Source organism: Euphorbia lathyris, chromosome 7 (assembly GCF_963576675.1).
Source record: "Euphorbia lathyris chromosome 7, ddEupLath1.1, whole genome shotgun sequence".
Classification (NCBI taxonomy): domain Eukaryota; kingdom Viridiplantae; phylum Streptophyta; class Magnoliopsida; order Malpighiales; family Euphorbiaceae; genus Euphorbia; species Euphorbia lathyris.
This window is the reverse complement of record NC_088916.1, coordinates 47091999-47113968: the sequence shown is the minus strand read 5'-3', so window position 1 is coordinate 47113968 and position 21970 is coordinate 47091999. Positions and strand designations below refer to the sequence as shown.

Genomic DNA, 21970 nt, shown 5'->3' with positions numbered 1-21970 from the left:
AAGCATAAGAATTGGAGGTTGATATGATGATTGATAATTATAATTAAGTTGCTTCCATAGCACTACTTTAACTAACTTTGGAGTTTGTTGCTCTAATTAATATACCTAATGTATAACAAACTTTGTTTTTCTTTTGTCCAAAGTGATTGATTGAAAACGACCCTACATCAGTTTCTGTTTCTGTTTCAGGAATGGCTGGTCCCTTTTTAATGGCAAAATGTCTCTTCTCCACCGTAGACATTAGGGTCGGAGGATCCATGAAGAAAATTTATTAAAAGGAATCCAAATAAGTCAATATCGATAAACAATGAGTCAATAAAAATAATAAATAAAAATGCCGTTCGGAGGAACCGTTAAAACCAACTCGATTGAATTCTAAAATTAAATCGAGACGACGGTCGAATCGATTCCGCGAATCGTCCTCGCACCGGGTTTGGGGTTATTTTGTTCCAATTTATTTCAAATGTTAATTTTAATAAAACCTTAGGTCGTTGGGGTTAATTAGATTTCAAAAAATAAAAAATAAAACAATTTTATAGAAAACAATTTTATAAAATTGATTTTGGTAAAAATCGATTTTGGTAAAAATCAATTTTGATTTTGTTAGTTTTATTCCTATTTGAGTTTATTTATTTATTTTTTATTTTATGGGTGCAAATGATGTCATGGGTGCAAATGGATCTTGGGCTCCGTGTCTATAAATAGCACGAAGCCCGAGGCATAACGGACCGAAATTCTTTACCCCGAACCCCTAAAAAATTTGGACGAGACTCGAACTTGGAAAAAACACAAAAAACGACTCTATACGCTAATCAACCGACTTGATTTGGACTCCGTTACCGATTAAGAGGTAATAATCTGAGAAACTAGACCTGTTAATTTCTTTATTTTTTTTATCATTCGAATTTATTTATTTAATTTCCATTTTGCATTTAAATAAATATTTGGTTTCGATTTTGAAATAAAAACTTCGTTTTAAATCCTAATACGAATCGTGACCCGATTTAGGGGTAGTTCGGAATTTAAACGTCGTAGATCCGTGTATTTATAAATGTTTTGAACCGTTATTTTCAATAAAACGTCGTTTTTGGAACTCCCTGTTGCGAACTATGGCCCGATTGGGTAGTTTGGGTTAAAACGATATAGAATATAGTAGATCTACTATTTTTCATTAAATCTGAATATTGAGGGACTGCTTCTGAGATTGTGTTGTTTTCTGTCAGAAATGGAGTTTAGTGACGGATGTTCCATCTAAATCTGCGAGAATCTTCTAAAAATCCTTTTGAGCTCCTATTGGGTTTTTTTGGTGAATGAAATATATTAGTCATGGGTTTTAATATGGTTTGATATCTTTTATAATTATTTTATCTAATGGTTAATATATAGTTTTTTTAACGTGTATATATATATATATATATATATATATATATGTTAACTCTTAATGGGTATTGCTATTTTATCACCATCTATGGGTACTATTTAATAGCCATTGGATCAAGATTCAATGGTTCAGATTTAAGTTTGTTTATTAATGTTAAATTTGACTTTTTAAATTTATAAAATGGTCACCTGATAACATGGCAGTCACTTAATAATTTAATTAAATAATTTAAAAACTAAAATTCACTCCAATTTAGTTCAAACCACCGCCTAACTTCATGCCAAGCCAAGCAATAACTCAAACTCTTTGTTTACTGTGTTTTTTTTTTCTAAATACCCATAAATAAGCTTTTTCGAATTACTATGTATTAAATGCTTAATGAAATACAAACAATTAATACTGTTCTTTCCAAAAAAACAATTAATACTGTTATTAATGCTTTTATAATTTATTTTTTATTTAAATTTTATATATAATTAATGCTTTTATAATTTATTTTTTATTCAAATTTTTCCTATTAGAAAAGAATTTTTATCATTAAATTTAGATAGGCTAATAAAAATATAATTAATATAAGGAAAATATAACATGAATTATAGAACAACACTGTATATTTTATAAATAGACTTGTAAAATTTAGCTATATGAATTAGACTTGTAAAATTTAGCTAAATGAATTAGGCTTATACATCTACGTCATTTTATCACTATTTACTAACATATCAAAAATACATGATTAGACATGAAAAATAAAATAAAAAAGATATATTCTATTTTGTACAAATTATACAAAAAAAAACATTCAAATATTTTATGGAATTTAAAAATATTAATCTCCAATTCTATTATTAACTCACAATAAATATGAAATCTTTTTTTTAGAACCAACGGATATGCAATTAGTGCAAAATAAGGAACAAAATATCTATGTTTTATAATGATATCTGAAATTGACTCAACTTGTTAACATTATGGGTAATATTACTTTTTGCTAGAAACATAGAGGTAAAATTACACTATTTTAGATGTTACGGGTAAAATTGCTCATAGATGTAAATGTTAGAGTATTTTTTGCATCTTATCCTTTTTTTAGTTTACTCAAAGTTGACATATAAATTTTTTGAGGGGCTAACAAGACACTCTGTAAGTTCAGAGGATCAATCAACTTTTTCAGCTAAGTTTAGGAATGATGTATTAGGCCACTTTTTAATTTTATGAAATTCATGTAGTTTGGACATAATTTATGCCAAAAATATTACTAAGAAAATCACAAACTTTACGAAAAATGAATTTTCATGTAAATTTTTTGAATTTTACGAAAATACTTTATTATTAGACATAATTTATGTAAAGTGATTTTATTTATGTAAAATTGTTATTTTACAAAAAAAAAAACTAACTCCGGGGAAAATGGAAGTTCACGTAAAACCTTTGAATTTTAAGAAAAATCTTTATTATTAGACATAATTTATGTAAAGTAAGACTTAATTTGTAAAAAGTTATTACTTTACATAGAAAATCACTAACTTCGTGACAAATTGAATTTCACGTAAACTCTTTGAATTTTACGAATATATTTTTTTTATTAGTCATAATTTACGTGAATTGATACTTAATTTATGTAGCATTTTTACTTTAAAAAAATCACCACTTGTGAAAAATGAAATTTTACGTAAAACCTTTGAATTTTACTTAAATTCTTTATTTTTAGACATAATTTATGCATCGTAATACTTAATTTAGGTAATGTTAATAGCTTAAAAAATTATTAACCTCACAAAAGATTGAGTTTCATGAAAACTATTTATTGTTAGACATAAATTATGTTAAGTGAGACTCAATTTACATAAAGTTATTACTTTTAAAAAAATAACTTCATAAAAAATCGAATCACGTGAAACCTTTGAATTTTACAAAAATCATTTATTGTTAGAAATAATTTACGTGAATTGATACTTAATTTATATAAGTTGTTATTTTATAAAAAATAATAATTACTAACTTTGCAAAAAAATCAAATTTCACGTAAAACCTTTAAATTTTACATAAATCCTTTATTGTTAGTAACATAATGTAACGAACCTAGCGTAACATAATGTAACGAAACTAGCGTAACATAACGTAACATCACGTAACGTGACATAACATCGTGTAACATAACATCATGGCATCTCGCATAACATAACCTAATTTAACGTAACATACTGTAACGTAACGTAATAGACGGAAAACCGAAATGCATTGGTTTGATTGGTTATTTCAGTCTGGTTCGGTTACCCCTAATTATATAAGTCATTTTAAGGTATTTCACACAAATTAAGAAATACAATTAATATAGAGATAAATCAATGAATTTCCATAAGTTAACTTAAAAAAATTCTCTCTTATGTAATAATTGGGAATAAGCCTTTGAATGTTAAAAATATATGGATATATTGAAAACCAATATAAAAATTCAACGCTTAAATCGAAAAATAAAACGAAAAGTTCCTATAAAACTAAGGGTCTGTTTGGTTCAGCTGTTAGCTAATAGCTGTTGCGGTTGCTGTTAGCTGTTTGCAGTTGCAGTAAGCTGTTAGCTGTTGCTGTTAGCTGATTGTTATTAGTTGTTTAACTACTAGTGTTTGATAAAATTATATTGAACTGTTGATGTTCGGATTTAAAATGTCTAAAATGGACATGTTTTAAATTAATCACCGATGAAATTATAAAAGCAAAAATGTGAAAAAATGCACATAACGTTTACAACTAGGAATAATTTTACTCTTAATGTCTAAAATAGTGCAATTTTACCCATAACGCTGGTAGCTAAGAACAATTTTACCCCTAACATTGGCAAGTTTGGTCGATTTCAGATATTATTAGAAAACATAGATATTTTATTTCTTATTATGCACCAATTGCACATACCAGTGGTTCTAAAAAAGAGATTTCATATTTTTTTATTTAATAATAAAATTGAAAATTAATATTTATAAATTCAATTAAATATTAGAATTTTTTTTGTCCAACTCGTACAAAAGACAATGTTTTTTTTTATTTTCTTAAAAAAAATTCACGTCTAATCATATATTTGTGATATGTTACTAACGATGATAAAATCGTGCACATGTGAAGTATAGATGACAATATTCATGACCAATAAGACAATTTGATAAATTATTTCTCAAATTGACCCAGCTTGTCAATATTATGGGTAAAATTGCTTTTGGCTGCTAAAATTAGAGGTATAATTGAACCATTTTGGACGTTAAGGGTAAAATTGCTCCTAGCTATAAATGTCGGGGGTATTTTTTGTCACGACCCATCCCACGGACCGTGACCGGCGCTAGGGAACGGGTAAGCTTAAGCTACCGGAACCCGTAGCAAGCCTAAATTAACTTAGTTAATCGATTACATAAATTCATTTTTAAATAAAATATTTTAAAGTATTAAACATTAAGTCATAATATAATTTAATAATTACTCGTATATCTGGTACCCGCGGTCTAGAATTAGAATTTTATATTAGCTAGAAGGATTAATCAAATAAAAATAAGTGTGCCGCCCGGAAGAAAGATCATGGGCTGCAGCAGACTTCTAGTCACCTGAAAAATTAAAGGAGTCAAACCTCCAATAGTGAATTAATTATATGCAATGCATGAGTAATTTAACATTTATGTCACACACAATAATAATAATCATAATATATAATATAAGTGATCACACAATATGCTTTTTCATAAAATTGTCTTATAAATAAATAGATAGATGGTTTAATACGTGTGTTGGACCCTAAACCTCAATACCCAATATAATAATCCACCAATAATCACCATTTCACTCATATCCAATAACTGGGGGATCGAGAATAACTCAACCGACCACACGCCCAGTTAGCTGGAGGACCGAGAATAACTCAACCGATTCCGTACCCAGCCTCACTTAAATCCAAAATCCACATATCATATAGCCCGAGAATATCTCAACTGAGCTTATCCATATATCACAACATTCACAACATTAGTATCATTAATATCCAATAACCCGATAGTACTTGTGCGCACAAGGTCCTGATGCCGCTCACCAGGAAGCATGTCCATAACACGTATTTATCCACAAATAATTACGTATAAATTATTATAAACAATAACACTTTTATAAGTAAAAATAGTACTTTACTTGAAATACCATGAAATCATTTATTATGAATGCAAATGCTAAATTAAAAATGCATAACATATAATTAACTCACAAATTGCTCATAGCCGACTGTCCTAATTTTCAGGTACTGCTCCTCCTCCTACTGGTTGAGTATCTAAAAGAGATAACACTATTTTTAGAATTTATATAAGTTTAGGGAAATATTAAAATTTATTTTGTCTCGTTTTACGGACTGTCTACCAAAAATTCGGCAGAGTCTCCCCTATAAAACGAACATCCTCCTAGTAACAACTAGGGTCAACCCTGCAATAAAATACACTTCTATATTAAAAAATATCCAAAGTCCAAACCGGTACCCATAGACTGCAATTATCAACCCGGTTGGACATCAATCATCCGACAGTTCCATAACTGTCAGTAATTCCAATACTTTACTTCCAAAATTACTCATAATCAAATAACATGTAAACATATATACTTATAATTCATTTTCATATTACCTATATCAACCAAATTAACTAACCAATAATCTTAAGAGCATAATTAATTAATTATGCTTAGTCCAATCTCCCTTCAACCTTTATTTTTAAAATTATATATTCTGAAATTTATTTAAATAAGGATCCAAAAATCATTTTTAACCCAACTTAATTTATTTTCTTTAATTTCACCCAAATATATACTTTTGTAATTTATAGAAACTAAACGGTAAGGAATTTGACCAATGTCCAAGAATTAATGTTGCTCCAAATAATATTTAGAATATTCTGGAGTTAACAAAATAATTTTTCTGCACTTATTTCATATATCACCGGAAAATATCACCGGTGGTCGGATCCGCCTATCGGAAAACTTAAAGTTGATTATTTTGAGAAATTAATTATATCACTTTGTTTCTTATGATTCTAGGAGTCTAGAATCACTCTCAAAACACTCAAATTCGATCGGAAAATTAAACTTTGGTTAGATTTCTTACTTTTTTTCGGTGTAGCTCCGATTACACCTCAAAACTCCTTGCATGCATCAAAATCTAGTGTATCCATAGGTAAATCGACCCCCTGAGTCCATTTTTGGTGTTAGAATTGCAAAATAATGAACATAGGACCGAGTAATGGAGAGAATAGCAAAAGTGACGAATTTTCTCTCTCTAAACAATTTTTAAAAACTCAAAATCTCACAATAAAACTTACATGTATGCGTAGCTGGAGTTGAGAGCTTCGTTTCGGTGTAAAAATCGTGAGAAATGGTGAAGAAATGAGGAAGAATAGTGTTGATGTTGTTTATGTGAAATGAAGAAGAAGAGCTTCTTCACCTTTCAACAATGGAGTCTGCGTATGCAGCTCCATTTGTTTAATTTAATATTGTCAAAGTTTTCCTATTAGTCCCTACATTTATAATAGCTTTTAAAAAATTTCCCAAAAGTAATTATACTTTAGCCTTAACTCCTTCTAACTAATTCATTTTAGCAAATAGATTAAATATATATAATTTGGGTATTACATTTTTGCACCTTATTCTATTATAAAATAAAAAATGTGTTACACAAATTAATAAAAATAATCTATATAAAAAAAAAATTATTGAATGCAACAAAACTTTGTTTTTCCAGTAATTATATTGTAGAAATATAAATAATGTTAAAGAATAAACATATTTTGTGGAAATAAGAAGGATAATTCTGTCAATAACAACTAACTACAAACAGCTGTTTATGAAAAGCTCCAAATATGAGCTTTTCGTGAAACGCTCAAAAACGCTGCAGTTTCCAAAGAAAATGCTAAACGCTGCGGTTAGATAAACCTAACCAAACGCTATATTTTCTGCGGTTTGGAGTGAAACGCTAAACGCTCCTCCGAAAAGCTGAAACAAACACCCTCTAAAACAATTTATATTTTGGAAAAAAATAGTTTCTAAAACGAGTTATATAATAGAGTGGAATATTATAAGCCTCTTATTATATATAAAAGCGGAATTATTTTATCTGATACTATTTCGTTCTTGAACAAAAGAAATGAGCTGCTCGCAAGCAAATTCATGAATAAAATAAACAAGTAACTCCTGAACAAAGTTTGTGAATAAACTAAATAAGCTAGGTCATGAATAAACGAGCTTCTAAATGAACCGAGCTCAAACACAAATTTGAGCTCTAAGTGAGCTCGAAGCTCAACTCGAGATTATTTAACATTATGACGAGCCGAGCTTGAGCAGACCAAATCTGAACTCGGCTTGATTCAATTACAGTCCTAGTCACACACCACAACTTACATAGTATATTGTAACTCTAATGTCTTTCTTTGTTAAGTTCGTAGTATTAAGAGGGTGTTTGTTTTAGCTTTTCGGAAGAGCGTTTAGCGTTTCACTCCAAACCGCAGGAAATATAGCGTTTGGTTAGGTTTATATAACCGCAGCGTTTAGCATTTTCTCTGAAAACTGCAGAGTTTTGGAGCGTTTCACGAAAAGCTCCTATTTGGAGCTTTTCATAAACAGCTGTTTGCAGTTAGTTGTTATTGACAGAATTATCCTTCTTATTTCCAGAAAATATGTTTATTCTTTAACATTATTTATATTTCTACAACATAATTACCGGAAAACAAGATTTTGTTGAATTCAATAAATTTTTTATTTTTTATAAAGATTATTTTTATTAATTTGTGTAACACATTTTTTATTTTATAATAGGATAAGGTGCAAAAATACCCTAATATTGTCTTTTGTACAAGTTGGACAAAAAATTTCTGATATTTCATCGAATTTATAAATATTAATTTTCAATTTTATTATTAAATCACAAAAAATATGAAATATCTTTTTTAAAACTACTTGTATGTGCAATTGGTGTATAATAAGAAATAAAATATCTATGTTTTCTAATAATATCTGAAATCGACCCAACTTGCCAATGTTAGAGGTAAAATTACTCTTAACTGCCAGCGTTATGGATAAAATTGCACCATTTTAGATATTAAGAGTAAAATTATTTCTAGTTGTAAACGTTATGTGCATTTTTTCACATTTTTCCTTTTATAATTTCATCGTTAATTAATTTAAAACATGTCCATTTTAGACATTTTAAATCCGAACAGCAATAGTTCAATATAATTTTACCAAACACTAGTAATTAAACAACTAATAACAAACAGCTAATAGCAACAGCTAACAGCTTACTGCAACTGCAAACAGCTAACAGCAACCGTAACAGCTATTAGCTAACAGCTGAACCAAACGGGCCCTAAATATAGAGTTTGATTTTCAAACACAACCAGCGTGTGAGACATATATTATATTTTTTTATTGTTTTTGTTTCTCTTTCTTGATATTTTAAATTAAATGAAAAATTTGTAGCCATGAGTAATTTTATTAATTAAAAAACCCTTGATATTTGTAGCGATGAGTAATTTTGCCTCTAATGTTTGTGCAATTTTACGTATAATGTTTGGAGCCAAGATCAATTATACCCCTAACATTGATAAATTTAATCAATTTGAGAAATAATTCATCATATACTACCTTCTCGGTCACGAATCTTGTCATCTGAGTTTCACATTTGTGTAATTTTATTATTAATTAGTGATAGATCACAAACATATGTTTAGACGTAAATAAAAAATAAAAAAATATATTGTATTTTGTACGAGTCGGATAAACAAAATTTAATATTTCACCGAATTTAAAAATATTAATATCTGATTCTATTATTAAATCACAAAAAATATGAAATCGTTTTTTAGAACCAATTTATGTAATTGGGTGTAGAATAAGAATAATGAACAAAATATTTGTGTTTTATAAATAGATTTGAAATTGATCCAACTTGTCAATATTAGAGGGTAAAATTACTTTCAAACATTGGGGTAAAATTGCTATTAGCTGCATGTTAGGAGTAAAATTACACTATTTTAAATGTTATGTGTAAAATTAGTCCTAAGTTATTTTTGCAACTTATTTCATTTATCTATGATGATCAGTTCACCCGTACACTAAATTAACAATGAAATAATCTAGGCATCATATTAATTTGAATCTCCAACTAAAGCTTCAAAGTCAATTAGGATCTTAAACTATCAAAATCATTAATTATGTACTAAGCAAAAATCATCAATTGAATCCCTATTTTAAATAAAAATAATTAATTGAAGTCTTGTCGAAATTCATTTGGTTGAATAGTTTTAGACCATTTTCTTCAAACTCATTTTGAACCAATACCAAGATTATTATAGTCTATATGAAATAGTCACAATTTGTGATTTTAGAATATGACGAATAATTAATTAATGATTTTTAATTAGTTTATGGATCTAATAGATGATTTTAATAGTTTAGGATACTTATTAACTTTAAAATTTAGTTTGAGGAAGAAAAATGGGTGCAATGCTAATAATCTACCCCTAGGCTTAATGTATACTCCAACAAAAAAAAAAAAAAAAACAAATGAGAACCAAATTTCAAAGACCAGCCATAATTTAAAAATGCATTATATAACTTTTTTTTTTTTGGTCTATTTCTTCTCTCTACACATCATATTCGCTGTGGTAATTTGATTATTAAAATGCAATTTTCAAGAAACTCTACTTGACTCATAAATTCCACACTATGGTCATCTGGATTAGTTTGCCTGAAAATATTTTACATCAAGGCTTCTTAAACAGTTTTTTTGTCTTATCTGGTCTTCCTTCTTCCTCTATTTTATTTTCGATAAGCCTTATCCTTCAGCTATTTGTTTTTTTTTTTTTCAGGAAGATGGGATCTTCTTCTTCGCATAGAAGTTTCTGCCTAGTTGGGAGACTACTCCTTTCAGAAAGTAAAAGTTCTCCATTTTTGTCCACATTTTTAGCATTGTAAAGCTATTCTTACCTATGAATCGATTCACAAATACTTTGAAATGGAAACAACAAATAAAGAAACAAATGAGGGGAAGGAATTGCAGAATCAGATTAAAAAACCCAAAAAATGAGAAGAAACATAAAGATTAAAGAAGAAAAGCATATGAAAATAGTAAATCTCAGAACTTAATATTCACCAAAGTAGCATTACTCAAAATATGGAAATCTGAATTTAGGGATTTAAGAGTAATTTTAGGGGATTGGGAATTTTTTTTTTTTATTTCCAATTGAAGCTAAATCTTCAATGAGTTAGCATCAAAATATGATGCAACTCTTCCATCCATCTGTCCATATCGTCTACAAGTTCTAAATTTCGTTAATCAGCACAGCAAGGAGAAGCACCTATAACAGAAAAAGAAAACAAATACCCATGGAAGAAGCAGACGAAGCAGAGAATCGAGCCCAACAGATGAAGGATATAGGCCAAATGAAGAAAACATAAATTGAAGAAGAAGTCAGACGAAGAAAACACATCGAAGAAGAGAATTTAAGAAGAAAACCAACAATCTGGAAAGACTAGTGAGAGAAACAAAGAAAAAGATGAACTCCAAGAGAGAGAAACCAATTAAGTGGAACTCTAGGAGAAAGAGAGAACGATTGGGAATAAAGAAAAGAAAAATATAATGAAATAAAAAAAAGAACTTTAACTTGTTTAACTGGTTGTTAACCTGCTATTCCAAGTTAAACTTAATAAATTAACACATTTATCGAGAATACCCGTGGATATACGAGAAATCATCCACATATATATATAAAAATACTAACTATTCTTTTTTTGGTAAGAAAAAAAAAATACTAACTATTCTATATTTGTTATATCCACTTATACATATATGTACATGTATATAAATGTTGGCTTTGTATATAGACATAGTAAACCTCTTTTTATTATTTTATTCTATCTTGAAATATACATTTTATTTTATATATATATATATATTTCCCATGGTTTTATCATATTAAATATAAGTAGTTAATATTTAGTTATTTATGTTTTATGGTGAGTTTTATTTGTATTTGATTATATATATATATATATTAAACTAAATAGTTAGTATTAATTTTTAGGGTAATTAATTTATTAGTCCTTATATTTTGATAAAATATATTGTTTAGTCTCTGTAAAAACACACGGTAAGGTTTCTAATCTTTTTCTCGATGAACTGTTTAGTCCCTAGCATTTTTCTCGGTGAACTGTTTAGTCCCTACTGTTAAACTCTCATGGAGATTCTGTTAGCCAATTTAGATTTGAGTCAAAATCTATTTAAAATAAAATAATAATGTCTTAACTACCATTTACCATAAAATCAAATATATAAGACCATTATCTTCATTGTTTCTCATCTATGCGTTCTTTTTTTCCTTTATTTTCCTTTCCTTTATGTGTTAGGGATTCAATCCTCTCTTCATTTTTTGTGAGCGCCAGTTGTGAGAGGAAGACATAGAGGTATGAATTGCTTTTGACTGATAAATAGTAAATGGTACTATAGTTATTTTCGAATTCATAAACGGTAAAAAATCTAACAAACAGATGGAATGACTAAACAATTCACCGAGAAAAAGCTTAGAGGTCTTACCGTGTGTTTTTTAAAACACATGGACTAAACAGTGTGTTTTGTCAAAATATAGGAACTAATAAATTAATTATCCTAATTTTTATATCATTAATATGTAAATATAATAAAATAATAAAATATGTATGCCACTTCTATTAACATCGAGAAGATAAAATAATTTTTTTATAATATTTATTTAAATATAAAAATATTAAAAATATATAATACTAAATAATATTTTAATTATTTAATTTATAACATAACTATATATTCTGAAACTAATAATTGCAAGGAAAAGAGTGGTGCAACGGTAAGCATTGCTTACAACTAAAAGGTTAAGGTTCCCAGCAATAAACACATTAATCCAAAAAAACATTTGTAGATAAGCCAATACAAAATCCACGGAAGAAACAAAATCACAATAAGAAACAAAACCACAATAAGAAATAACAGTCATAAATGGTACAATTAACATAAACAACCTATAAATAATATACTTCTCATAAATCAAAATCCACAAAAAAAAAAAAACTGTAATCCAATTTTTATCATTTAGGTTATTCTGAACATTTGGATTTAAGTTATTTGTTTCTACTGACAAGGTCTATCATTTCTACTCTTACTAACTTCAAAAAATTTATAAATGAAAGAATTACAGCAAGTAGGTAAAGTTCAAATGAATAAGGAGGTCTTATAAAAATATAAGAACTCCCTAAAAAAGAAAATATCAATAAAAGAAAACATTTTAAATGTGACAGAACTAAATCAGTGGGAGAAGAAAGACAAATTTCTTTCTTTCCATAGATCGGCAAAAGAAAAAAGTTTGAGATTTAATAAATTATGAAGATGAGAGAAAAAAGAAAAAGGCAAAGCCAAGGTGAAGGTGAAGGTGAAGGTGAAGGAGAGCCGCGGCGTGCTAGCAAAAAAAAAAAAAAAGAGGGGTTGGACTGTCTCTGGTAACACCCGAAATTAATCGAAAAGATTGGGATGTATAAATTTTCCTTGACCTTCAAAAATGATGTTTTCATCCATTGAGAGTCGATTTGGCTGATTTATCGATTTGCAGATTGGTATCAGTGGTATTTTTTTGTACAACACAATTTTGTGGTTGTCATCGTTACCATAGAATCTGTTGACTTGGTGATGTGACACATGGGTATTTTGGGAATCTATTTCTTCTTCTCCACAGGGTTGTGGTTGCAAAAAGAAAAATCACAAACACCAATATGTAAATCGGTCAAACCACAAAGTATGTATATGTAATTAACCCTAAAATTTTATGTGCTAAATCTCAGCAAATCTAACTTTTGGGACAGACAATTGAAATTTGACTATGGGACACACAAATATCAGTTTACATTGTATAAACAATACTAATACGTCTATAAATAATTAAAATGCGTTGTTTTATAATGTATCATTTCTGTAACACCTCTGACTTGTATCCGATTGGAACTAGTTGTGATATTTTATGGATAAATAAGTTATATATCATAAATCCCCCATCAAACAAATTTACTTCCCCACCTGGTAACCACATATTATCACTTTGCCCAAGCTTAAACTACAACTTACAAGTCAGACATGGAAAGAAAACAAAAACATAATCTTCTTTTCAAGAAAATACTCCAATTTAAAGTTTTATTTTACAGATGAGAAATTAAAAGCAGGGGAACTGAAAATTGAATATAAACATTTTGAATGCTCAACTTTGTTAGGAGAAACTTCAACATCAATTATGCTAAAAATGCATAATTAACTTGAGCATTTTATATTTATAATTTGGTGAGAAGTTGAAGAATTTATGTTATATATATAAGATCTTGCTTTAATTCTTCAACTCGTTAGCCACCAGTGAATGACGAAAGGTAAATTGAATATCTTTTTGTTAAATAGACATAAAAAGCTAGAAGATGATGTAATTCCTTTGTGATGGAAATTAACCAATGATCATAACAGAACTATATATATATTTATATAGTATAGGTGTTTACCAAAATAATATATATGTAGTGTAGGTGTTTACCAGAAAAATATATAAGTTGTAGGTTCCTTCATACCAATAAACATACCAGATAGCTCTGAATGTGATGAACATGGATCAAGCTACATGGTTTTACTTCCTCTCTACCGCCATTTTCTTGCTTATATTTCAGCTGCAGAAGCTCTTTTTATCGAAACAACGGCACAAAAATGTACCACCAAGCCCACCTGCATTTCCCATAATTGGCCATCTCCATCTCTTAAAAGAACCTGTTCATAGAACTTTAGAAAATTTATCAATTCAGTATGGTCCAATCTTAACTCTCTTATTTGGTTCGCGCAAGGTCCTCATAGTTTCATCGCCTATCTTAGTCCACGAATGTTTCACTAAAAATGACATTATCTTTGCCAATAGGCCTCGTCTTCTCGTAGGCAAACACCTTAATTATAACTATACCACTCTAGGTGCTTGCTCCTATGGCAATCACTGGCGTAACCTCCGTCGCCTTACTACAGTTGAAACGTTATCGACTAATAAACTCAACTCTTTTGTAAGCATTAGAGCGGACGAAGTTAAAGTCTTGCTGAGAGGTCTTTATGAAAATTCTGGCAGAAGTTTTGCTAAGATTGAGATGCAGTCAAGACTATCAGAACTTTCCTTTAATATCATCATGAGGATGATTTCAGGCAAACGGTATTTTGGTGCAGAAGTGGAAAATTTGGAGGAGGCTAAGCGTTTCAGAGATTTTTTAAAAGAGTTTTTCCTAGTAGGTGGAACATCAGATCCAGGTGATTTTCTGCCTTTCCTTCGCTGGATTGATTATCAAGGAGCAAAGAAAAGGGTCCTGAGATTGGAGAAAATATCAGATGAATTATGCCAAGGTCTGATAGATGAGCATCGGAGAAAGAGGAATCTCGGACAAGGAACCAACACTGTCATTGATAACATGCTATCTTTGCAAGAATCTGAACCTGAAACCTATTCTGACAAAATCATCAAAGGCCAAATACTGGTATGTTGTCTCTAGCTAAGTATAATTTTTCAATTTGCCCAAATTGCTTAATTTTCCTTGAGTAAGTTTAAGTTACCTCTGTAAATAGATAATGGTAGCTGCAGGCACAGATACATCAGCAGCAACACTAGAGTGGGCTATGTCACTTCTGCTGAACCATCCAGAGGTGCTACAGAAGGCCAGAAAAGAGCTAGACAAAGTTGTTGGCAAAGATCGACTAGTGGATGAGTCTGATTGTTCAAGACTTCCATATCTGCATAGTATAATTAACGAGACTCTTCGACTATATCCAGTAACACCACTTCTAGTACCGCATGAATCATCAGCAGACTGCACAATTGGTGGCTATGACATACCGGCAGGAACAATGTTGTTGGTCAATGCTTGGGCCCTTCATAGGGATCCAACTGTTTGGGATGATCCTACAAGTTTCAAGCCGGAAAGATTTGAAGGTTTAGATACCGAAACTTATAAATTTGTTCCATTCGGGATGGGTAGGAGGGCTTGCCCTGGAGCTGGCCTTGCAAATAGAGTGGTGGCTTGGACATTAGCTGCATTAATTCAATGCTTTCAGTGGAAAAGACTTAGTGATGAGCAAGTAGATATGTCTGAAGGAACAGGACTCACCATGCCTAAAGCTCAGCCATTGGAAGCGTTATGCAAACCACACGAGTCCTTGATTCATGTCCTTAATGAGCTATAGTTATTGTTCATCATGCCAAAGATACAGGGAACCTGAGATTGACAAATTCGTCCGAGTTAATTTCATGAAATTAACAAATAACGTTACAACTTTAATTGTAAAATTAGGTTCATAAATTATCTATTTTCCAACCATACTATAAGTTTTTCTTTAAATTTGTTATACTGGAGACAATTTTATCAAACGAGCAACCGAACCTCACTTGCTTCATATGAGTATATAAATATGTATCAGATAAAAACCTTCCAATCATAGTTGTGAATGGCGCAAGACGAACTAAGGCCCAAGGAGGTCTTGGAGCCTCGGCGCAAGGGCTGCACGCACCTGCGCGACATAAGTCACACTAAAACAAAATAACATATAAAATTATAAATAGCAACACTTACTATTTCTAAAATGACACATATAGTCAAATAACAACAATCTTAACCATAAAATGCATGAGATAAATTCTAATTAACTACTAAAACATAATTATATTCATGATAAAATTTAAATCTAAAGACAAAATTCAAATTCAACTTCAACTAAACACTAAGTTAATAACTAATAGTCTAATAATAACTACTTTTCCTTAAGCAAGGTTAAACTCTTTAGTCTTTAGTCCCTAATCATCATCAAAGTCGCCATCACTTCATCTCCATCATCAAATTCTTTTTCAAGGTTCTCATTCTCAAGTTCATTGTGTGTTTGTTTGTTTTGCGTTTTCTGTCCCTTAGAATTGCAGGTCATCTCTTTCCTTTTCTTTCCTTTCCTTTCCTTTCCTTTCATTTTTTTCTTTTTCTAACTTAATCTGAGCCCTTCATCACAAAGACTTTCTATGACTGACATCGCCCGCCTCACCCCCACTCAAGGCGCACAAAGGGATGCACCTGGCTGACATCGCCTGCCTCACCCACAGAGAGGTGCTGACCCATGAGCCTTGCCTCAGGCGTGCCTTTAACAACTATACTTCCAATTACTTTCGAGGTTGATAATTTTAAGTTCAATTCTTATAAAATATAATATAATGGGTTTGTCTGTGATTTGTATCATGAATTGTGACACTACCTTCTGAAATTTAAATTAGTGATGCACAAAAATTCGATTTGTAATGCAAAAAAATCGGTGCGTGACCGGTGTTCACTTGGTTGGCGACAAACACCAGTCATTATCGACTACAACCAAAATTTGGTCGGTTATATCACCAACCGAATTTCAGTAACTGGATGCTGTTAATTCTTTTCTGATTGAAAGTAATTACTTGAAATAAAAACATTCCTTAATTTAAAATAAATAAAAATTTGGATTGAAAGGACTGTTACCTATATTACATTAACAATCTATTAATTAACAATTAAAAGTAATTATTATAAGTGCTAAAGTTACATCCATACTTTATGATTCTCACTATAATAAAAATTGCCATCTAGAAACTGAAATCTATGCCTGGTGCCAAAGAGGTCAATAACCAATTACTCCTTGTAAATTTATGTGCAACTTTTAAGGACACGCAGATTTTCATAGTGGAGCTGAACATGTTATAGCCAAAATGAGTAGTAAAATCGTGCAGTGCAAGGGTGAGACTAATTAAATGTATAACAAAAGCAGATGTCTAACAAACAAAAAAGAGTTAAGCTAATTCATTTTCTAGGATTTGACATCTTTCTAGCAGTCATCACACATCAAATCTTCTTTCATAAAAGCCATGTTATATGTCCAGATACAAACAATAAGGAAAAGCAGAGTGGAATATAGTGTATGGGTAGTTGATACGCAAAATTAACCATAACATGAAAGAAATGCAGTTTTTTTCTCAGACAAATGTACAAGAGACAGTAAAGCTATGGCGTACCAGAATATAATGGCCTCTATCTAAATACAACTACTGCATATAATAGAATTGTTGCACAGAGGATATCATCACTGGTAAATTCATAAATTTTTCATTTTAAATTTTAACATGAAGAGATACTTTAATATATAGGAATGAACCTGGCAAACCCAGGACGATTTATATATTTGAGGTTGAGGCTACAATCAAAGCTCCCTGGATAGCTAACTTAATTGAATAAATCTCTTGAAATTGAAACCAATCGCATGGAAAGACCTATAAAAACAGTTGCTGAGCACAATTTCTGAAAAGGGAATAAAATTATTGGAGATTTAATGGAAAATTGAACTGTAACATTAATGTGACAGTTCGAAATTGTATCATACAGCCTAAAGCATACATTAACAAATCAGTGAGGTTTAAGCTCTATTTAGCTCAATGTGGTAGGTCTGCATAAATTCATCCAGAAGTTATCCCTTGGCTATTCAAGTGCCATGGGAGTTTCTTATAGCTACATTGTTCGCATTGCAGGTACTTTCCAAATATTACAAACACAGAAGGAAAAAGAAAGAAAAACTTACTTCATGATGATCAGAAATCGGTTGCAATGATGACTCACCTATAAGAAAAGGACCTACAACTACTGCAGGCAACGCTGTTCCACTAAAACCATAAGAAAGAAAAATCACCACAAAAAGAAAATGAAACATTGTAAGAAAATAGAGTGAAGTCTAGCACAGGGAAGTTAGCATTTTTAACTAAAAGTAATATATATCAGTAGATTTAGCATTCAGCAGCTGGAGTCTGAAGGAAGATGAAAATGAAAATAAAAAAAAAAACCTATGAAATCCAACACTTCAGGTTCAGTCATTCACATCAGTAAAGTCAATGGAATTCAAGATGTTCACTACGTATCAGAAGTGTACATCTACAAATGAGAAAGCTTGTGCTAAAACCAAATATAATCTAAAGTTTTGCTTTTTTTTAAGATTGTTCACTCTCTGTAAACACTGTTACGGAAATTATTACATTTACATAATTAATTAAATGAAGGCTTGTTAATCATAGATAAAAGCTAATTAAATAAAAGGTAAGATATAGAAAAGTCGAATATGAGAAACAAATGACAGCAAATTGTTTCTATGCTAGAAAACACAATGGCACTCTCACTTGGAGTTCGGCACATTCACTTATTCAAAAACGAAACATGGACACAAAGCTAGAATTTCAAATTCAATGGACAGCGGTTCTACCTAAAGAGACAATGGCAAAGTGGCCGGAAGTTCTCGCTTGCCCTCAGATCATCACAAACAGCCATTAGACCTTCAACTTGACTTGACCCTAAAGCTTTAGTATGTATGTCCATCTCAGCTGCTCACATACCTATTTCATTAGTTCAGACTACTTTAACAGCTGAGTAATATGATTGAAACCCATTGAAGAGAAAAGACAGACTCTTTCAAATGAACACTTCCACTTATTTTTCTTCAGATGACGAGGAACAGAATGTAAGGCAATCAAATAACCACAGGGCTTTAAGGACTTAATTTTCACTTGCTTTGCTCAAAAATCACTACTACAAAATATCCTTGTGGAAAAACTCAAAATCCATCTATTGGAAAAATATATAGAGACTTTCACTATAAAAACTTCTCTTGTAGCTCAAATGTGAACAAGTTATTCAGTAACATATTTGAACAAAAGAAAAACTATCTCAATGGCTCATTGCTTACTATTCTTTGCATCTATGATGACAAACTAAATTTATCAACCATATTTACAATATTTTTCCTATACGAATTCAGATTTCTAGATTCTAAAGCAAAAAAAGTCGCAGTCAACAGCTACTTGTATCAGCAAATGCTATTCTTCATCGGAATTATAAACCTCCAAGCCAAAAAATCATGGCAGAAGTCCACTTGAAGGTCACAAACCAATGTCATGTCGATGGTGAAAGGATCCTTCTTCCTCCAACATTCTGCAGAACAAGGTCTATTGCCACTTGTGGACTTACTGAACATTAAATACCAATCTATATTCATTCTTTAACACCTTCAAAAAAACTAGCTGGGATCTCAGGAGGTGATGGCATGATAGCAACACATTTGAACTGTCCCAAGAAAGCAAGTTGATGTAAATAAGATTGCAATTTTGGTGATCATAAATCAAATCAAAATGCTATGTATGCCGAACTGAAATGTTACCTTATGCTGCTTGTATTTGTCTCTTATAGCTTGTAGTCCACCTCCTCTTCTACTCAAAACCAAGTCATGTATGATATGAACACATTCCTTCAAGTCACATGACTTGTATCCAGTGCACTGTTCAAGGGAAGTACTCTGCACAACCATAAATTAGTATGAAGAATTACTCACTAAGTATGAACAAAAAAAAATGACAATGCTATCCAAAACAAGAATCCTTACCCAGGGATGCATCTTTGGTCTAATCATGAATCTTGCAAGAAAGATAGCAGATGCAGCCACCAAAGATGGCAAGAATTTCACACAATTGTACTCCAACAAACTTAACTCCCCAAGGTAGTATCCCATGAACTCAAGCTGCAAATTTGAGCTCTGCAAGAGAACGAAGACAGACTTAGAAACGTGTATTCCCGAAATTTGTTGGATGTAAAACAGAAACAAATATAATAACGTTCTAATTAAAGCTCCATGGAAACTATGCCTACCTTGTAATCTTCTTGTGCAACTCTAGTGTGTTTCCTAAGGAATGTCTTTATTGTGGGACTGCCCAATTCGAATTTCAAAGACTTGAGTATGTCAGCCTCCATCTTCACAACCTACATAATAAGCAACCATTAATTATAGCAAAAGGGAACAACAATTTTTTACTCAAAAAAAAAAAAAAAGGGAACAACAATTTGGAAGAAGAAGCACAATGCATGACAAAAGGATGAAAGAAAATACCTCTTCCTTAGTGTATGTATTGTCGGTTATATAGCAAAAGTCTTCCACATTTGGAGGATTAATTTCTTCATACTTTCTGATGTTGCAACCAGAGTGAATAATGAAATAAGTAAACTATGCACACACCAATTGAAAAATGATACCCAAAAACCAAAAAAAAAAAAAAAAAGAAAGGCAAGCTCTTACGATGCAATGAGCATTGAGGAAACACCTAGAAGCTGGAGCCTTTGCCTTTTAAGGACATTCAAGGACAAGAATCTATCAACATAGGAAATAGTCATATATAGAGTATCTGGCACAAGCTTGTACTCCTCAGCAACCTCCACCAACCAATCCACCAAAACCCCTCTCATATTGGGGTTAACATCCTTTTGGACTTTTTCAATATAATCAGGCAATGGCCTCTTCTTTGGATCCGCCTGAAAATACAATCCATCAATTAACCCCCAATTGACATAAACATCAGCCCTAGAATTAGGCTTTAAAATTAGTGAAGTTGTTTTCCAAGAAAGCCAGTTCCTATAGTCATTTCTATTTCCTAATTGTTGTAGCCATTTCCAGATATAAACGAAAAAATGACTGAAGCAGTGTCGATTCACTTGAGAAACTACATGCATAAGAAAATAAGATGTATCTATAAATCTAAAAGTTCCAATTGGGCAATGCAGAACAAATTACCTCCAATTTATGAAGATATTCATAAATGTCAGATGCATAAGGTCCACAATTTTGAGGATCATCAAGGGTTCCATCAGTATGATCCTTGGAAGCATTGATCTTTGAAACATCATCCTTCTTGGCTACAGTAGCCTTTTTAGCCTTTGGCTTAGCTCTGGTAATCTTCTTGCGAGGAGCGGCAGCAGAAGCAGTAACATAGTCCAGAACGACAACGTTTGAGAGGCTAGACAGCTCTCCTAAAACAACCCTCTTCTTAGAGAGGGGTTGGTCAAAGGATGAAGAACCGGAAGCAGCCCTCTTTCTGGCAGCACGAGTGAGACGAACACAGTTCTCCTGGTCAGCCATGGAATGAATCGCTCTCTATTTCCTGAGTGGTGATGAGGTTTGGAAATAGAGAGTGAGGGAAAGAGGTTGAGGTAAATGGGGTGGAGATGAGTCGGGAATATGTAATGGAGGAGAGAGAGGGAGGGGAAGGAATGAAACTGAAGGAGGGAGCGCCATTTTTGTTTTTGAAAAGCTGGGAAATTGGCGCTTGTTTGTATAGGTTTCAGTGAATTTTGGAGGCTTTGAATTTTGGAAGAGGGGGTTCGCCTTTTCAGTCTTGAAATTCCAATCTGAAACTGAAATTTTTACATTTATTATTTCAATTTCTTTTACATTTTGAGACCCGCGCTGGCTTCTCTTAATTTCATTTTGTTTGGATACCGCCTTAAAACAACTGGACAAGCCAGCGCGGGTCTCAAAATTATTCAATCCATCAATTTCAATCAAAGTTTATTCGTTCTATAAGTTTACAAAATTATGTAAAAATTATTAGTATAAGATATTAAAATATTTTAGTCTCCCCATTTCAAAACAATTGTGGTATTTTATCAAATATTCTTATTTCATAT

General features: G+C 31.1%; 2 protein-coding genes and 2 long non-coding RNA genes across 4 annotated transcripts; 1 reads left to right on the top strand and 3 right to left on the bottom strand.

The window, feature by feature from the left end:
- Nucleotides 1-4846: 4846 nt before the first annotated feature.
- On the bottom strand, nucleotides 4847-6842 carry LOC136235028 (uncharacterized). The gene is made up of 4 exons (XR_010691619.1): nucleotides 6715-6842; nucleotides 6501-6582; nucleotides 5616-5678; nucleotides 4847-4968 (listed from the first exon to the last, which is right to left on the bottom strand). It is a non-coding gene; the product is annotated as an uncharacterized lncRNA (long non-coding RNA).
- Nucleotides 6843-13986: 7144 nt separating this feature from the next.
- LOC136200997 (cytochrome P450 81Q32-like) lies at nucleotides 13987-15659 on the top strand. The gene is made up of 2 exons (XM_065991526.1): nucleotides 13987-14956; nucleotides 15045-15659. Exons 1-2 carry the CDS (start codon nucleotides 14051-14053, stop codon nucleotides 15657-15659), a joined length of 1521 nt encoding a protein of 506 aa, XP_065847598.1. The 5' UTR covers nucleotides 13987-14050.
- A 1972-nt stretch (nucleotides 15660-17631) lies between these two features.
- On the bottom strand, nucleotides 17632-18756 carry LOC136235842 (uncharacterized). The gene is made up of 3 exons (XR_010691963.1): nucleotides 18726-18756; nucleotides 18054-18135; nucleotides 17632-17748 (listed from the first exon to the last, which is right to left on the bottom strand). It is a non-coding gene; the product is annotated as an uncharacterized lncRNA (long non-coding RNA).
- An 18-nt stretch (nucleotides 18757-18774) lies between these two features.
- Nucleotides 18775-21430, bottom strand: LOC136235841 (putative cyclin-A3-1). The gene is made up of 7 exons (XM_066025904.1): nucleotides 21078-21430; nucleotides 20586-20818; nucleotides 20400-20475; nucleotides 20162-20272; nucleotides 19899-20048; nucleotides 19677-19811; nucleotides 18775-19582 (listed from the first exon to the last, which is right to left on the bottom strand). Exons 1-7 carry the CDS (start codon nucleotides 21420-21422, stop codon nucleotides 19511-19513), a joined length of 1122 nt encoding a protein of 373 aa, XP_065881976.1. The 5' UTR covers nucleotides 21423-21430; the 3' UTR covers nucleotides 18775-19510.
- Between the last annotated feature and the right edge of the window lie 540 nt (nucleotides 21431-21970).